The sequence below is a fragment of the Muscardinus avellanarius genome, assembly GCF_963383645.1.
Source record: "Muscardinus avellanarius genome assembly, chromosome: 13".
Taxonomy (NCBI): domain Eukaryota; kingdom Metazoa; phylum Chordata; class Mammalia; order Rodentia; family Gliridae; genus Muscardinus; species Muscardinus avellanarius.
This window is the reverse complement of record NC_137799.1, coordinates 4,493,718-4,512,977: the sequence shown is the minus strand read 5'-3', so window position 1 is coordinate 4,512,977 and position 19,260 is coordinate 4,493,718. Positions and strand designations below refer to the sequence as shown.

Sequence of the window (19,260 nt, the reverse complement as noted above, 5' to 3'; positions counted from 1 at the left end):
TAAAGACCGGGGGCGGGGAGTGTCTGGTGATAACTAGCAAAATTACATATGCACTTGCCTTTCAACCCAGAACAACCTCACTTCTAGGATACACTACAAAACACAAAGTGATGGGCAGGGCGGCTACTCGCTCGGCACTGGTTGAACAAAGACGCTGTGCTCCACACAGCGGTCTGTACACCCAGGACGGGGACTTGCTCTTCCGGGGACTGACCCAGAGAATCTCTGGGATATGTTTTGAGTATGTACAGTGTGCTTCTGTGTAAGAAACTGAGAAAATGCAAACATCTGCCTGTATTTCAAAAGGAAATCACGGTAGAAGAAACCTCAAAAAAAAAAAAAAAAAAAACCTTCAAAAACAGTTACTTAAGGGGAGAAATGGAATGTGGGCCACGCTAGATGCCAGCTACCTTTAGTGGACCCTTACATCTTCTTCTCGGAGATCTAGTAAATGTCTGACCTAATTAACAAGTAAGATGAGCAGCGATCTTGCAATAGGAGATACTGACAATCACCCATGATGTCTTCTTGTTTTGGCATCAGGGATTAAACCCAGGGGCAGTCTACCTCCGAGCTACACCCCTAGCCCTACTTTTTATTCTTTATTTTTGAAACAAGGTCTCACGAAGTTGCAGAGGGCGTTAAGTAGCTGAGGCTGACTGTGAACCTGTGACCCTTCTGTCTCCCAAGTACTGGGATTACAAGCATGTGACACCATGCCTGGCTTTAATATTTTAGTTTTGAAACAGAGTCTCATTAAGTTGCTGAAGGCCTCACAGGTTTCTGAGGCTGTCCTCAAACCTGTGATCCTCCTGTCTCAGCCTCCCAGGCACTGGGATTACAGGCGTGATTCACTACGCCTGGCGTGCTCATTGTGTCTTCTTGCTAAAAAGAAAAACAAGGAAAGCAACCTGGAACCTGAATCTGATTTAACCCAGTGCTAGACCCGACTATTAGTTTATGGGAACATGGGAGAAAGAACAAGCCCAGTGCCTCAGGAGGTACTTAGCCAAATCCAGACTGCAGGGCAGCCCAAGGAGCGACTGGACTCATCCCAACAACCAAAAAATGCAAGGAAAAAAATGTGCAGGGGTAACAGACACAAAAGCTTTAAACAGAGGGACAGACACACGGATGAACAAGGGGACAGACGGAAACAAGACCCTGAAGGAGGGGGCTTGATGGTAACGCCAGCACTTGGGAGGCCAAGATGGGAGGATCACAGGTTCAAGGCCAGCCTCAGCAACTGTTGCAAAAATGAAAACTAAAAAGGGTTGGGGTACAACACAGAAGTAGACTGCCCCTGGGTTCAATCCTCAGTACAACCCTTCCCCCTCCCCAGGGAAACAAAGTCCCTTAGAGAAGCTCAACAATAATCCACTCTGGTTATCTCTGGATGGAGAAATCTGAGGTAATTTTTATTTACTTTTCTCTTTGTATTTTACTGTGTGTGTGTGTGTGTGTGTGTGTGTGTGTGTGTGTGTGTTAGCAATGAATGCCTACCAACTCCCCTAAAAGTTTTAATTTTTTTGTGGTACTGGGGATTGAACCCAGAGGTATTCTACGTCCAAGTTATACCCCCAGCTCAATTTTATTTTTTCTTTGGAAACAGCTGCTGAGGCTGGCTTTGAACCTGCAATCCTCCTCTCAGCCTCCAAAATACTGGGATTACAAGCCTGCGCCACCATGCCCAGCTTCCCCTAAAAGATTTATTTAGAAAAACCTAAAACTACAGACGAGCTGAATGACCAGTACAGCGGGCAGTGCTCAAGCTTGCCTCTAGATCAACTGCGACACACACATGCTCTCTCTGCCCGGCCTGTGTAACTAAAAGTAACTTGCAGACACACATCATGACATCTTAGCCCTGAATACTAACAAAAAAGCTAAGTAATAAACCATGCACTCTTCATCTCTTTAGGTTTTATCTAGAGCAGTCTCCCTTTCTTTTATTGACGCATTTAATTTTTGATGGCCGCCATTTTTGAAGGTGTCTTAAGGAACTGTCCCCATGCTGGACTTGCCTAACTGCGTCCTGATGGTAAGGCTCAGATCAGGCACTATGAGAGGAATGCCAGACAGAGGGTGTGTGCCCCCCATGGCCACACCAACGGAGCACTCCAGGCTGTCTTTCCCAGACGGGGAACACTGTCCAGTGGCGGGAGTGGGCAGTGCCCGCTGGCTCTCCACTGGGAAGCGACCTGCCTTTAATTTAGAGTGTGTAACTGGAAGGTGGCGCTTTGAGACAGTGGGAAGAGTGCATGTCCCCCACACCTCACCTAGGCTCCGGCTTCCTCTGACACGCAATTCCCATCAACCGTTACCCGGATGGCTGCAAAGCAGGCGCTTCCCTGCATTTCAGAGCGGAGACATTCTTCCGTCAAGAACACACTGCCTCCCACCTTCTTAAAGAATATCACTCAAGATCTGATGCATGCCGCTTCTGGTGACCACAGGCCAGTCCCGGGAGATGCCCCAGAGTCAGAGGCCCCGCCGAGAGACGCCCCGAGAGTGGGCCTTCCCAGACAGGACTCCACCAGCACTCACCAGAGGACCACGCGGGCACCTGCTCGCCCCTTCCTGGCGGCTGTGGTTCCTGAGTGGCGTGGAGGCAGGAGCGAACGCACTGCAAGTGTGTCACCGCTCACACGTGTGCTCAGAACGCGCCCATGCTGAGCACTGCAGCTCATGTTCTGGAGCTGATGGGGTGGAGAACGCCACTCAGAGCGTTCTCTAAGAGGACAGGACTGGTTTTCTACACTAACCACAATCAACGTTTAGGAAAACTGATGGGTTCTTAAATCTGCAAAGCTCTCGTTAAGAAACAATTTCATTTATTTAAGTGCTCTGCAGTGGAAGATATATGTCGACTACGGGCTGCATCAGCTTTACAGACAGGCTTTGTAAAAGCCGTAATGCTCAATGGTTTAGTAAATTCAAGAAACACACAGAAGAGCGAGGCGTGGTGGTGCACGCTTGTAATCCCAGCATTCAGGAGGCTGAAAACGGAGGCTCGCGGTTCGTGGCCAGCCTCAGCCACTTAATGAGGCCCTCGGCAACTAGAATAAAAAAAAAAAAAATAGGGCAGGGGGTGTAGCTCAGAGGTAGAGTGCCTTTGGGTTTCATCCTCAGATCCACCAAAAAAAAAAAAAGAAAAAAAAAAAGAAAGAAAGAAAGAAAGAAACACACAGAAATCTAAAATAGCGTCCAACGTCCATGAAACCCACCAAGTCAAAACACACTGGAGGAGTGCGAGACAAAGGGCTCTGCGGGGCCCTGCTCCACCTGGGCAGCCCGCCTGGACCACTGGCTGAGACGCACTCTTCTCTCCTGCCACCGCCCCTGTGACAGCTCGCCACCGACCGCCACGCGCTGTGGCTGTGCCTCCTTGCCTCTTACGCAGGGTGGACCCAGCCACGGCTTCAGGGATATCTTCCCACTCTCAACCTAGGCTGCCAGAGAAGAAGGGGAAGAGGGTGCAGGCCTGAGAACAGGACGGTGGCTCACCTGGGGGTCAAGCCAGCCTCTGAGATCCCGGGGACCCACCCACACAATGGGGTAAGAAGCATCCCACTTCTCTCACGAGGTTGTTGTGGAGAACAAATCCAGTCTATGTGCAAAGTGCCCTAAAAACCTAAATCTAAATATTCTACATCACTATGAAAGAAGAAAATGGCGTGGCAGTGGCGGCGGGGAGGGGGTAACACTGAAATGTCTCTTCACCCCCCACCCCACATCCAGCCGCCCGGGGTCCCTGCCTGGGTGGGGACTGGCCGCAGAGAAGCAGAGGAGGCCCTCTCCTGCAACGCCACCAGCAGCTGTGGCCGCCAAGGGCTGGCGAAGGCTTCCGTTCTGTGCTGTTCTTAGAACCGGAGTCTCCTGGCAGCCCGATTTTATTCCTTTAACCTAATTAGGGCAAAAGAATCACTAAAGTCAGTTCTGAAAGACACTCTCCGGCAAGGCCTTGAAGGCCCTGGGCTTGACAACTGGCTGCCTCCATGAGACCTGGGAGTACAGATGGAAGGCAGCTTGCTCAGGTGCCAGCCTGTCAGTTGGATTAAAATGACTCATTTATTTACCCAAGAACCTCACAAAGTGCTTTTACTAACAGGGAGAGGGGGCCTGCCGTCTCCCTGAGAAGGGACGCAGCAAAGCCGCCTCTGATGCCTTCCTGGCCTGCCAAAAGTCATTACTGCCGTGCGTGGAAAGCCATCAGCAGGGTCCAGGCCCCCGTCGTCCGGGTGACAGATTGGGCTGCGTAATCAGCGGAGGAAGGGGTGAGTGCAGAAGCTGTCAGAGGCGAGAGATCTCGGCTGGAGCCGCCAAAAAACTGGCAGCACGAGTTAGCGTAGCTGAGTAAACAGTAAACCATCTCCAAATGGTCTTTTATGAGCACGAGGGGATGGGGGAGAGGTGCGCCCCGCCCGGAGAGCAGCCCCAGAGGGCAGCGAGGATCGCACGGCACCCTCTGCCGCCTACGGCCTCGGCCCCTTTGTCTCCCAGCCGCCTGGCGTGGTGGAACTCCCCAGGAGAGGAAACTCGGAACCACAGACCAAACCATGTTCCAAACGCAAAGAGCTAACTGGTGAGGGAAGCACTGCACCTTCGGAAGGACACAGGCCGTGGGGCTGCCAGGCTCTCCCCCGCCCAGGGGTGGGCAGCTGGCAGAGCCGGGGAGCCCGAGGCTGCGCCCTCCTTCCTGGGGAAGAGGCCTCCAGCTGTGTTGTATTCCACTTGGCCAGGACAACCGAGAACAGGCCTACCGAGAGAAAGCCTCCGTGGGCCTCAAACCTCAGCCCGAGAACCGCCATCTTCCTGCCGCCCCGTGCGTTTCTCTCGTGAACTCGCAGACACAGCAGCAGCGTCGAGCCCACCCTGGCTTAGGGTGGGCTCTGCACCATACACAGGAGGAAGTACTATTTTTGTAGACAATCCAATGTTTTTATATCTGATTTTTTCAACTTCTTTATTCCTTCTTGGGAAAGCAGGCCTTGAACTTTTAAATAAATCCTTCCTACTCGTTGCTATGCCCCCACCCGGCTTTTTGTGGTTACTGGGCACAGAACCCAGGAGTACTCTACCTCCGGGATACACTCCCTACCACCCTATTTTATTTATTTTGAAATAGAGTCTCACTAAGTTGCTGAGGGCCTAAATCAGAGGCTGACCATAAACCTGTGATCCTCCTGTTTCCGCCTCCCAAGTACTGGAATTAGGGATTACAGATGTGTGCCACCACGCCCAGTTCCTATACCCTTCTTAAATTGGCTCTTTTATAGATCTAAGTTTCCAGAGAACACAAAATTATACTACCAAGGTATAAAAACTTCTGTTTCACCAGTCTCTTCCTGACTACCCTTCAGCTCTGCCCAAGCTCCATCTCTCCAGTGTAATTCATCCAACAGCTAGTCTGCAAAGCCCTGTATCTGCTCCTGAGAGCAGTGTGGAAGTACAGAGGCCCTTGCTCTTAGGATGTTTACAATAAGAGGAACACACACGCTCACTCGCGATCTCTCTCTCCTGCTCCCCCCAGCCCCCTGCACCCACCCCTTAACTGCCCTAGCAGGAAGGAAAATGGGCCAGGGAAGGGACTTCCCACAGTGACCGGCACAGCGCCATCCTGAGCTTTTGCGTGGTTACACCACGATTTTCAAATATAAATACACATTCCGTCTTTTGGGGCCTTGTTAAAAGAATCTTAGTATGAGGAATTAAAACAGCAAAAGGTATAAGGGGGGATCCCGATGCCACAATTAACAACACACCCCTCTTTATCAAACACAGACGGCCCTCCATCTGCCTCGTCCTGACATGGCCCGCGTTCCTCATCGACACCACAGAGGCTCCTGGAGAGCGCCCTATGACCTATTGTGGTGTCTCACACACCCCGCGGCTCTCAGGCACTGGGAGTGTCTACAGCAAGCTAATATGGCCGACGCCGCAGGAACACTGAAATCTCACTACCAGGGGCCTGTGCCCACACCCTGGCCTGGTCACAGAGGGGGCCCAACCCAGCTCTTCTCCAGGAACCGTCTGCAGATGAAGAAAAGGTGGGCGACGGCAGGTCTACGTACTGCTAGAACTGACCGAGAAAGCCAGGCGGCGGCGAAGGAGCTGCAGCGAAATCAGGCAGAGGGCCAGGAGTCTGCTGTGCATGTCCAGGTCCGAGGGCCCTGTGCTTTGCCAAGACAATGGGTTCTTTGTCTAGCTGGTATCACTTGCCTGAGTATCAGCAAGAAAGAACAAGGGAAATAGATCATGTGCTTCTGACCCCACTGAGAGTGAGAGCTAAGAATCAGCTTTTCTTCCAGGTGCAGCTACTGAGAAACAAAACCAAAACCAACAAACTCAACTTCAGACACCTGGAGTTTTCCTTGAGACTTCCAGCTCACCGGTGTCTGTGAAGTATGTGGCTCTCGCATACCGGGACACTCAGTCATTTTCCAGAGATAAATTCCCAGGATCTTACAAGCCAGAGATAAGACATCTTGTTCACGCCTTCACCACCTTTCAATGCAAAGCTTCCTACAGTTCTCTGGTTAAAGGACATGATCTGAGATATTTACTCCTCGGATAACATGCTATGGGTGGATGAGTGAATTTATTCACGATGAGCAAGTAGACTAATCTCCGCTTCCATCTTTATTACTTTTTACTGGATCCAACATTTTCTTTTTACCTCTGCCTTTGGAAAAAGGCCCACATCGGGAGCTTTCAACACTGCACTTGTGGGGCTCCACCTATCACCCAACTCTCCATGGACACCGAGTGCCTACTATCTGCTCTGAACTGGAAGCTGAAATGGAACCGAGCGCAGGGCACAGTCCCATCTTGATCATGCAGGCCAGGTGTGATGAGCATTACAGAGAAGCGCGGGCGCTGGAGGCAGAGTGGGGAGACGGCGCGCGCGGCTTCGCCTTCCTCAAGAACTGAACTGTAAGCTCAGCTCGAAGTGGGGGGAGTCCAGGCAGAGGGAAGAACACACAGAAAGCCCAGGGCCAGAAAGGACAGAATGACACATTCAGGAACTTCTCTCTTTCTTTTTCTGGTGGAACTGGGGATGGAGCCCTGGGCCTTCTACCTCCAGGCTACACTCCCAGACCTATTTTAGTTATTTTGAACCGGTGTCACTAAGTTGCTGAGAGTCTACACCGCCGAGGTTGGCTTTGAACCCACAATCCTGTCTCAGCCTCCCAAGTCCTGGGATTACAGGTGTGCACCGCGATGCCCGGTGTCCTATTCAAGGCATCTGAAGAGAGACCTGTTGGGCTAAAGGAATAAATGGCAAGGTGCGGGTGGGGCCAGGTTCTAGAACAACGTTACCATTGAAACGATGCAGATTACTGACAACTGTCTTACCAAGAAGATCATTTAGACTCAATCTCTAGATGTCTGAAGATGGTTCTAGAACAAATACATCTGAACCGTGCGCTGGCTCCATCAAGGGAACTCCTTAGAAGGCAGGTGTTCCAGACGCCACAGTTACGGCGACTCTGTCATGTCAGGAGAGCACGTCTCCAGACAGGCCTTCTCATACCTGAGCACGCCCATGCAGACACAGACAAGCTCCTTCACCCAACTCCACATGAAAAAGAAAGCCATCTCTGTCGCCCTTAAAACCGAACATGGAACGGAGTTCCTACAGACTAATGGCGCTGAAAGAGGCATTCAGACTGATTCTACACGGCCCTTGCGCACTGGATTTACTAAACTCATAGCACGATTTCTGTGGCCACGTGGACAGCGGCGTCTCCAATAACCATGTGGGCGTTAGGTCATCCAGGACGGCAGAGCAGAGAGAGGTTTTTCTGTTTTTGGTTTTTTGGCACCGGGGATAGAACCCTGGGGCATTCTACCTCCGAGCTACACTCCCAGCCCTATTTTACTTTTATTTTCAAACAGGTCTCACTAGGTTGATGAGTCTCACTACTTGCTGAGGCTGTCCTCGAACCTGTGATCCTCCTCTCTCAACCTCCCAAGTACTGAGATTATAAGTGTGCACCGCTATTTTAATCTTGGGAGAGAGCAGTAGTAGTGAAGTGCCCCTCAAGAGGGGAGACACAAAGGTCTAGCTTGAGCCTCAAGAGCACAAGAGACATGCATTGAGAAGGTCAGTGCTGTGGTGTGACACGGGACGGCCAAGACTGAGGCTGAAGGGATTCGTCCTGAAAACGGCAGAGCGCATGATAATCCTTTCAGACAACAGCAAATAAAACCCGCCGAAACCTATCTGTTTTCCTTTCAGAAGGTGAGCAGAGGCAAACGGTCATTTTGTTGTGGAAAGACTTTCTCAGCTCTAATTACTCCCGATAGCTGTAATTTACAAGTTTTTGGTGAATGGAAATCGCCAAGATTCACACATTTTCGGACTAACAGCTGCCACCATTAGTGAGCAGATCGCCAAGTCCCCTGCACAGTGGCAGCCAGCGGCGTGACCAGCCCGCCGAGAGGCCCGGGGCCCCGCACAGGGCGAACTGTCACAAGACTAAGAAGTGCGACCGCCACGACAGAAACCAAGCCCCACATGCAGCCAAGAGGGGTACGTACCGTGCAGAGGAGGACACCTGTTTTGGAATGTGAGAATTCCTGAAACACAGTTGTTCTATCCTACAAGAACAAGGAAAAAGACACCTAATTAACTTCAGGATAAACCCCAGCAAAGTAGACTTAGATTTCTTTCCTTTTTTCCTTTTTTTTTTTTCCTCTGTGGTACTGGGGGTGGAACACAGGGGCTTTTTTTTTTTTTTTTTTTTTTTTTTTTTTACCTCCGGGCTATACTCCCAGACCTATTTTTTTCTACTTTATTTGGAAACAGGGTCTCACTAAGTTGCTGAGAGCCTCACTAAGTAGCTGAGGCTGGCTTCGAACCTGCGCGATCCTCCTGTCTCAGCCTCCCAAGCGCTGGGATTACAAGCATGCACCACCACGCCCAGCTTAGACTTAAGATTTCTGTAACTTTCCCAATTTCCTATGCTCTGTTTATTTTCAGGAATAGAGAGATTCACCAGGAAAAAGGAAGCGGGCCCTGTCTTCTAAGGCGGCCCGTACCAGCAGGGTAGACCTCCAGACCAAGCAGAGCAGCAGGGCTTTGAGCCTAAGGACCCCAGTGAGCCCGCGCGCACCGCCAGTGGCCCACAGGAGAGCAGGGACCAGAGGCCCTGGGGCCACACATGGGTCTGAACTAGGGATTCCGCCTCAACACATGCTCCCCCATGAGCTCTAGAGGACTGAAGAAAAGCCAACTTTTCCTATGGGGCAAGTTTAAAAAACCTAGTATCTAGAGAATTAAAATATTTTAAAAATGATATTATTTTTGGTGTGTGGTACTCGGGATTGAATGCAGGGGTGTTCTACCTTGAGCTACACTCCCAACGCTATGATCGATGGACTGACGTACTGGGGATGAACCTAGGAGTATCCTACCTGAGCTATACCTCCAGTCCCATTTTATTGTTTATTTTGAAATAGGGTCTCACTAAATTGTAGATCTCACTAAGTAGCTGAGGCTGGTTGTGAACCTGCGATCCTCCTGTCTTAGTCCCCCCAATATTGGGATTACGTATGGCTTACTGACCTATCTCTATAATGATTATTTTTACTGACTGCACTGTAGAAACAAAATCAGAAAAATTCCTGAAAGCTTTTTGAGACACCTTAATTACTAGACATAACATATTCAGACTTCTGTAAGAGGAAAGACTACTAACCTCTTGGGTTAAAAAAACTACCACGCAGCATCCCCTTCAAACTCTGAGCTCCTCTAATGCTCCTAACTTGCCTGGGCTCACGTCCATCGCCGAGGAAGACCACACTCGAGTCTGCAGCAGTGAGCAGGAGGTGTAGCGGAGCTACGCCAGCTCAGTGTGGAGCAAGACGCTTCATCCTGATACGAAATGAGAGGCAGGAAGCCCCCTCCTGCCTTCTACCTAGTCATATGGAGGCTATGGAGGGTAGATGCATAAGAAAACAGTGGACGCAAAATGTTAAGCTACAGCCAAGCTTCTTCCGTAGCTGGAAAGGAAAGAACAGCCTCGGCGCTCGCTGAGCACCAGGCTCTGCACTGAGAGCTCTGAACGCACCAGCTCAGCAGGCTGACAAGCCGTGCAGAGGGAGTGCTACCACCACGCCATCTCGGAGGCACGGAGCCTGAGGCAGAGGCCAGAGCGGAGGCCGCACAGCTTGAAGTGTCCGGACGGGAACACGAGCGCTCCGTCCCAGGCTCATGTATACACACGTTCTAGACAACCAGTCGTTACCCTGTAAGCTGAACAGGCTTGTATTTTGTGTCCGTTGTTTTACTATGCATCCAGCCTCCAGAGCCTCCACAAGAAGAGGTGGGAGGCAGGAGGGAGCATTCCTGCCTCTCCCTTTGGAAGGATCTTTGGAATGCTCTATTAAAATTCCTAGAGTCTTCTAAGTCCTTATCTTCTTCCTTATCCTCAGACCTATCCTGAAGAATGTCTCTGATGAAAACTAACCCAGGAGATTAATAGTTTAAACAAAATTCAAAACCAAAGTGGTATTAAAGATGAAACCAACAAATTCGACTGAGTCAGGGGGCTGAAGGTAAAACCAACAGTTGAGAAAAATGACAAAGGCTGAAATATTCAAGGACAACTACAATCTGGGGGCCAAGGAGCTGTGTCTGTAAGTGACCTTGAGCAAGGTTACTTATCTGGGCCACCATTTCTTAATTATGAAAATAAAAAAACAGAAACAACAGAAAAGACTTAAGATCACAGCAGACCAACCTTTAATGCCTCTTGTAGCTCTAAAAATGTGTGTGTGTGTGTGTGTGTGTGTGAGAGAGAGAGAGAGAGAGAGAGAGAGAGAGAGAGAGAGAGAAAGAAAGAAAGAAAGAAAGAGGGGGGGGCGGAGATGGATGCTGGGATCAAACCCAGGGCTACATGCTGGGCAAGCGCTCTTTTCTGAGCTTAGTCTTGTAGCAATTTTGTAAGCTGGTTCTAGTCAATCCTACTAAGATTTCCGGTTTCCTTCCACTCTGTGATTTTCTAAGCATTCTGTAACCTTCCTTGAGGACAAGCTGGGTTCTACTTCCGAGCCGACTCATCCTTCCTTCCCAATGCCAGCAAGCAGGCCGCTCTCACACTCCACCCACCTCCCTGATCGGATGGCCTACTTAAGATCTGAGGAATGGGACGTGTGCAAGTAAGTATCTGAAACAAGGGAAATATGGTACTCTTCTTCACCAGTCTTCCCGGAGCTGCTGGTGTGCAGTGCCCTCTCCCAACCCAAGCATTCAGAGTGCAGCGCTGTGTCTTGTTGACAATGACAGCAGCCGCGCTCAGCAGTACCATATGGGAGCCACAATTTAGCTCCATTAATGCTCTTAATTTGAAGACATCAAGCCCTAATTACACACTGGGTACTAAAAAGGCAAAACCCTTCCCTGGTGCCAGCTACTTAGTGGTGCTCTGTTGCCGTAACAGCTGGCTGAGGTGGAGCAGGCCAAGCCGGGCCCGTGGGCTCTCTGAGGTGGAAGAGAGGACCCCTGCAGCAAGAGCAATGGGCACAACAGCCCCTTGGCACAACCCCACCAGCTCCAGCGGCCCCCGTCTTCGGCGAGCTCTCCCTCGCCCAGGGCGTGCCCAGCCTCGAGGGGTCGGCCAGGCCCCGGTGTCCCCATTTCCCCCAGGGCCCGGTCACGTGGGACGCGCTCACCTCCTGCTCCATGTCGCCGTGCAGCCGCAGGAATTTTAATGGCGGGGAGGCAGATGGTAACGGGGCCCCCGCGCCGCTCCGCAGGGTCTGCAGGAAGAGGTGGTAGTGGAACTCCACCAGCTCACAACTCGAAAAAAAGACAATCAGCTTCTGGTCCTTCTCAAACTACAGCGGGGCAGAGGGGAAAGCAAGCGTGTCCCTCAGCTTGGGTGACATCAAAATGAGCATTTCTCTAAGCACGTTCAGGCTAGCCCTGATTCCACCACACAGCTTCAGATTCTTAAAAGTAATAAAAACAGTGACATTCCACTCCGTGAAGAACACAGAAAGGAAGCATGACACGGCACTAACCTCAAACAACAAAACCACAGGCAGCTGGGTGCTTGGGAGGCTGAGACAGGAGGATCGCAAGTTTGGAGCCAGCCTCACCTACTTAGCAACTCAGCAATCGAGTGAGGACCTGTTTCTAAATAAATCACAGCGCTAAGAGTCTAGCTCAAAGGGAGAATGTGCCTAGGTTCAACTCTCAGCACCACAAAAACATGCACTTTATTTCGGGTGGGCTGCCCCTTAGCTGTCCCTTTCATTTGCCCAGGGCCCGCCACATGAGATATCACCAGCTGTGGCCCCCATTGCACAATTAATCTGTTTTACAAACAAAAAATGCTGGCGAGGATGTGGAGAAGTGGGAACTCTAATACACTGTTGGTGGGATTGCAAATTAGTGCAACCACTTTGGAAAACGGTATGGAGGGTCCTCAGAAGAAAGAGAGCGAACCTACCCCAAGATCCAGCAATACCACTTCTGGGAATCTACCCAAAAGAATGGAACCCAGACCACCAAACCAACGCATGCCTCTCTACGTTCACAGCCGCACAATTCACAACTGCCAAACTGGAGCCAGCAAGATGTCCGTCAGCAGATGGATGAATTACTAAACTATGGGATATGGACACAATGGGATTTTACTCAGCCATAAAGAACAAAATTGCATCACTTGCAGGGAAATGGATAGAACTGGAAAACATTATGCTAAGTGAGATTAGTCAGTCTCAAAAAGTAAAAAATGGGCTGTATTTCTATTTTCTGTATTTCTTTCTAATAAATTTCTTTAAATCTTAAAAAAAAAAAGTAAAAAATGGGCTGCTCTCTCTAATTGTGTCATAGGAGAACTCTAGACGAGAAGGAGAAACCACAGATGAGCAGATACGGCGACCTGACTGAGGGGTGGGAGTGGAGGGAGGGAAGTTCCCTGATGTAAAAAAAAAAAAAAAAAAAAAGAATAAATAAATAATCTGTTTTGTGGTGCTAGGGATTGAACCAAGGGACATTTTACCTCTGAGCTACACCCTAGCCCTATTTTACTGTTTATTTTGAAGCAGGGTCTCACTGCCTCAGCCTTGCTAAGTCGCTAACACTGACTTTGCACCTGCGGCCCTCCTGTCTTGGTCTCCCAAGCACTGGGATTATGGTGTGCGTCACCAGGCCCAGCTCACGGTAAATCTGCACGCGTCATCCTCAAGTCCCGCAGCCCACTATCTTCTCCCAGCCCAGAAGGTTAGCCTAAGAAGCCAGTATGAACAGCAACCCGAGGATCTGTAGAGGCCCAGCAGAAGCCCGTACATCTGCCTCACCGCCTGCACGTCTCTAGCACCGAAGACGTTCCCGCATCCATCCAGGCAGACTTCACTTGACCGTCACGACCACCACTGGTCTCAGATTCCTTACCATAATCCCAGAACCTCTGCGTTCCAGAGTATTTACTCAGGTCTGCACTCACAAGCTAGTTTTGCCCCCCCCCCCCCCCGTCCCTTTCCTCAGCTGTCCCCTATCGATGCCTGACACAACACGGTCACACTCTGTCTGGTCAGCCAGGGTGAGGCACAGCGGTACCTTGCACTTCTGCAGGATGAAGGCCACGAGGCACACAAGCCGCAGCTTGCTGGGAACCAACGCCACGTGCTGGTCAAGACTCTCTGGTACTGCGAAGCTGTCCAGCGCGTCACGAGCCTGTGGAGGTGCCCCTTCCTGGGCTGTGCTCACGTCTGGGTTAGACTGGCAGTCATGGCTTGTGTCCAGGACAGAAATGGTGACGGGACTGTTCAAACTGATATCGGCTAGCCGCGTAACGCCTTCGATAAAAAGGGAAGACAAAGGAAGCTGCTCAGGTGTGCAATGCCCACAGTGCCCACCCAGGTAATTAGGAAAGTCAGCAGGAGCCACGCACAGTGGCGCACACCTGTAATCTCAGCTACCTGGGAGGCTGAGACAGGAGGATCGTAAGTTTGAGGTCAGCCTGGGCAACCTGGCAAGACTCTGACTCAAAATAATTTTTAAAAAGGGCTGAGATGTAGCTCAGTGGTAAAGTGCCTCTTGGGTTCACTCCCCCGTGTGTCTGTCTGTCTGTCTGTCTCTCTCTCTCTCTCTCACACACACACACCTTGGGGGGGGCATACAATAGCCCAACTATTCATCCCTGCCAGTGTTTTCTGAACTGTCACCTGTGGAAGACAAAGGGGGATCAACAGAGGTCTGTGCGCGTCCCCATCCTCCAAAATGGCTCCTTGGTCAAGTTGCAAAAACCTCGGATTAATAGTTTCACAGGCTTCTTTGCGACAGGTCTTCTCAGGACTTCTATTGTGTCGGTGTACACCGCGAGTCTCTCAGAGGACGCAAGAATTGGGTCCTTTCCCAGCCTTACTTGACCAGAGACTCCCTTCTGTGTGGATTACCTCTCCAAATTAATGTTTCTAGCTGGGTGTGGTGGTGCATAGCTGGAGGCTGGGACAGGAGGCTTGCAGGTTCAAGGCCAGCCCCAGAGACTTAGCAAGACTCCATCTCAAAATTAAAGTATATAAATAATTGGCTGAGGCTATATCTAAGAGGCAGAATGCTTCTGAGTTCAACCCTCAAATTAAAAAAAGCTCCTCAGGACGCGATCTGAGAGGTGCCGCTGTGCCGTGAGTGGCCCCGGCCCGTGTGTATTGTAATGTGGCCATGCGGTCTGCACGAGCCGTCACTCCGTGTCTGCTGGGGGCATCTGTGTCAGGCCTCAGTTTTCCCCTCGACAAGAGCTAACAATGTGCATCTTGTCGCTTTCAGACTCTATCTCGCATTCCCAGCCACCAGGGCTGAAGACAGAGGCTAAGGAATACACATTTTAGTCAGAAGAAAGGTAGAATGGCTACAGTAAGAAAACACTTGGGGAAGGGTTGTGCTCCACTCATGGCGGAGCGCTGTCTACCATGTGAGGCCCAGCGTTCACGCCCCGGCACACTGGGCTGAGAAGAAAAGAAGAAAGAAAATGAGAAACTACCCTTGGAGAAAAGGACATTATCTTCAGAGCAAGGGGTCCGGCTTCTGGTTTGCATTGTAATAAAAACCATATGAAACCACTAGGCCCAGGGCAGTGGGCCACCCCTTCCTCTGCCCTCTGATGTGAGCGCAGGCAGCCCTCCCCAGCGGAGAACTCTGGGCCAGGGGCCTGCGCCTCCTCCCTGCCACACGCTCCAGGAACAGGCGGCCCTGGCTGCCCGGGGATGCAGGATAAGAGTCTGAAAGCCGTCCTCAGAGGGTGTGGTGGCGCACACTTGTAATTCCAGCACTTGGGAGGCTGAGACAGGAGGACCACAGTTCAAGGCCAGCCTCAGCAACTTAGTGAGACCCCATTTCAGAATAGAAAAGGGCTGGGTATGGCTCTGAGGTGGAACGCCCTGGGTTCAATCCCCAGAACCAGACAAAGACCCGTCTCCCCAAAAGAGCAGCGGCCCTCTGGGGACCTCCCTCCCGCTCTCTCCTCTCTGGGAGGCCGAGCTCATGGCAAATAGCCGGCTCCACCCGGTTGTCCCCGGCTCACCTTCTGTGAGTGTCGCGGACAGCAGGACGTTCTGCCGCTTCTGGCAATCTGCGTTTACAGCGTTGAGGATCACTGTGATGTCCTTTTCGAAACCCAAATCCAAGATTCTGTGACGACAAGACGAGAAATTTACCCTGCGGGAAGAGTGCACCAGGCCAAGGCAGAGCCTGCCAGGCGACGGCAGACAGCCCCGGACGGAGCTCACCTGTCCGCTTCATCCAAGACCAGCCACTGCATCCGGCGAAAATGAATGTTCTTTGTGGACTTTATGTGATCCACCAGGCGCCCGGGAGTGGAGATAAGGATATTGATTCCTTTGCGAAGTCTGTTTAAAATTATATACCATAAAAATAAACAAACAGTGTCGTCACAGAAAACATGGGGAGATCAGGCAGAGGACACAGATTAATTTCACGTAGGGCACAAATGTGCTGCTGCTCGAGGTCCTGTGACAGAACACGGACAAGCAGGTAAAAAGCAGACTGAGTCTCCGCTCCCACGCAACCACTGAGACCCAGAATCACATGAACACTGGGACTTAGCCGGGCGTGGTGGCGCACGCTTGTCATCCCCGCGCTCAGGAGGCGGAGACAGGAGGAGCGCGCAGGTTCGAAGTCAGCCGCGCGCGCTGGCTTAGGAGACCCTGTTTCCAAATAAAAATATAAAATAGGTCTGGGAGTGTAGCCTGGAGGTAGAAGGGCTTCCAAGAACCCCAGTACCACCAAAAATAAATAAATAAATAAATAATAAATAAATAAATAGTAAATAAATACTGGGGCTTTAACTATGCACCCAGATGCCCCGCATCCAATTCCCGGGTCCGCTCTGAAGCGCCCCGGCGGCTGGCCGCCCAGCCAGTTCTTGAAGGCTTCTGTGCTCGTTGGAACCTCTGAACCGCGCTCCTGTGCCAATGAGCTCTGCCTGCTAGGACGTTTTCTCTCATACTAAACCTGCAAGGTAACTTCCAGGAAATGAGCCTACGTGTTGCCCCATAGACTAGGTAGAATAAATCCAATTTCTTACTCCCAAAACAACCATTATCCATCCCATAGTAATAAACCTAACAAAATATTTAGCCGGGTATATTTTCTAGCCCTCCTTTTGGTAAAGTCTGGTCATCTGCCTGTGCTCCAGGGATGGAATGAATGACGAAAGGGAGCCTGCCAATCACACGAGTATCTTTGGAGGAGACAGGTATGATCATCTTTGTTCTGACAAGAAACTAGATGTAACGTCTGGAGTGCCAGCAACTATACAAGACCAAGAGGTAAACTTGGAAATGGAGTCCTCCCACAAGCGTGCAAAAGATGGAAGGCGCCTCGGTTCTGACCCTGGAGCACCGTGCCAGCCTGGTCTAGTTCTATCAGGTTTCTTGGATGTGAACGCAAAACAAAACTTGGCCGGGCGAGGTGGCACGCACTTGTAATCCCAGTACTTGGGAGGCTGAGACAAGAGGATCACAGGTTCAAAGTCGGCCTCGGCAACACAGGGAGGCTCTCAGAATCCTACTAAGACCCTGTTTCTAAATAAGATATAAAATTGGACTGCAAGTGTGGCTGGGAGATAGAATGCTCCTAGGTTCAATCCCTAGTACCAAAAACAAAATTAAAAACCAAAAAACGTGTACATTGTTTGCGCCGATCACATTTTACTGCTATTATTTATAGCTGAATCTGATTCTAACCGATGCTTTCAGGTGTCAAGTTTGTATTTCTCTTATAGACTAGGTGAAGAGCTGGGTGTAAACTACTGAGTTTTTCGAAAAGAACGCAGCCGATTTGGGACTGAGCCTTCCAAGAAATCCCCACCATAGAATCAGGAGCCCATGCCCTGGTGTAAGGAGCAGACTGCTAGGCGTCGCCGAAGCTCATAACCTTGTTCCTGTACATCCAAACGCCAAAAGCCCGAGCTCCTGACTTATGCAAAAGGGAGCTGCACCCAGGGGTGCACCCCGAGCAGGGCTGGTGGCTCCCAGGGCGGCGCTGGGGACGCAACAGCACTGCTGCCTAACACAGCAGAAGGGACCTGTCTGCAGGCTTGTCACAGCTTGAGAGACAGCACTGTCCAGAGGTGACTGTGCCCCACTGACGGGGCCTGTGCGTTGCAGCAGGTCCAGAGGCTTGCTCCAGGCTCAGAAGGACCAGGGCTTTCTGAAGGAGAGGACAGGACAGGCAGATTCCAAGAGAAAGAGACGCCGAGCAAACCTCCTCCTACCTGGCCTTTTCTGATTTTCTCTTCTCTCCGCCCATCAGCACTCCGGGCACAATCCAGGTGAATGGCTACAGAAAGACAAGAGAACAAAATCACAGCCCTGTTCTAAAAGCACAGACTGCAGACTGCCTGCAAGTCAGCAGGAGGGAGGCCACGGGCTGCTCGCTGTGAAGCCCTGACTATGCGTTCCCTTGGCATTCCCACGCCACGGTCAGCATCAGCGGTACCTAAGAGTATAACTAAAACTAGCTTCCGACACTGTACGAGACGAACGCGGGCGCTTTACATGATTCAACAGCTCCTGCCTCTTCCCAGGAAGCCTGAACAGAAAACAAGTTTCAGGCCAGGCGTGATGGCACACACTTGTAATCCCAGTACTTGGGAGGCTGAGACAGGAGGACCATAGGTTTGAGGACAGCCTCAGCAAGTAGTGAGACTCTCATCAACCTAGCGAGACCCTGTTTCAAAATAAAAATAAGGCTGGTGGTGTAGCTCAGAGGTATGACACTCCTGAGTTTCATCCCCAGTACCATAAAAACAACAACAACAAAAATGAATGAAAACAAATTTCAGTCATTGTACTGCCTTTGGGGATCAACTTAATATAAAAACAGAAACAATACCCTTCCCTACTTCCCACCCTGATCTGGTGGGTTGGGGGTCTGACTCCGAGAGCCTCCTCTCTCTTCAGTCCTGCTGCAGCTTCGTCCTGCTCCGCCCATCAGCTGAGCACCGTCCGTCTGATCTCTGCACGTGGCTCACTAGTGACTAGAACGCACAGACCCCAGGACTTTACGTGCCAGGAAACACTGGCAATTTAAGTTCTGAATCAATAGTCACTCAAAACCCAGGACTATCCCTACAGAAAGCAGAGCCATCCATAAGAGTGATGCCTTTCTCTCTGCAAATTATACACTATACGCTCTTTCCTCAAAATGTCAGCCAAAAAGTGAAGCTCAAGTCAAGGCTTGTCTTACCTTAAGCAGCTTCTGGACAGTGTCAAAGCTCTGCAGAGCCAACTGTAAAGATGACAAGGTGAGACGATGAGCGCCGCCCTGCCTCCTGCTTGCTTTTGAGACAACATACATCGATGGGACCTACATTTCAGAGTCCACCCGGAGCCCCGCCGCGCCCTCACTCTGCTTCTGCGACTTCAGTCTGGGGACGGGGCTGAGGACATCACGTCTTTCTGGGACATGACGAAAATAGTGTTTTGTGCTCCCTCTGCTGGCTCAAAATCCCAGAGTGTCACACAGAGATGCTAAAGCTGATGGTGCACAACAATGGAGGAAATGACAGAGTCAAGCTGGGTGTTCTTCTCCTTATACAGGAAGAGAAGCAACGTGCATGAAGGGCTCGCCCAGGCTCGCCGCCTGGAGCTCTGCTGCGAGGGGAGATGCGGTGTCCCCGGACAATGCGGGGTATCTAAGCCTGCAAGGCGGGCATTTCCGGGTTCACAAGAGCCAAGCGTGGGGATCACAAGCGTGCACCACCACACCCGCCAAGTAAC

The 19,260-nt window shown here is 50.9% G+C and overlaps 1 protein-coding gene across 1 annotated transcript in view; it reads right to left on the bottom strand.

Moving 5' to 3' along the window:
* DDX31 (DEAD-box helicase 31) overlaps positions 1 to 19,260 on the bottom strand; it is a gene marked incomplete at both ends in the record, with an annotated part of 77,462 nt that overhangs the window by 42,434 nt on the left and 15,768 nt on the right. Inside the window, 7 exon segments of the mRNA XM_080708863.1 lie at positions 8,548 to 8,607; positions 11,683 to 11,847; positions 13,577 to 13,815; positions 15,540 to 15,646; positions 15,745 to 15,864; positions 17,754 to 17,818; positions 18,728 to 18,769. Of these exon segments, the coding sequence (XP_080564989.1) occupies positions 8,548 to 8,607; positions 11,683 to 11,847; positions 13,577 to 13,815; positions 15,540 to 15,646; positions 15,745 to 15,864; positions 17,754 to 17,818; positions 18,728 to 18,769 (798 nt within the window).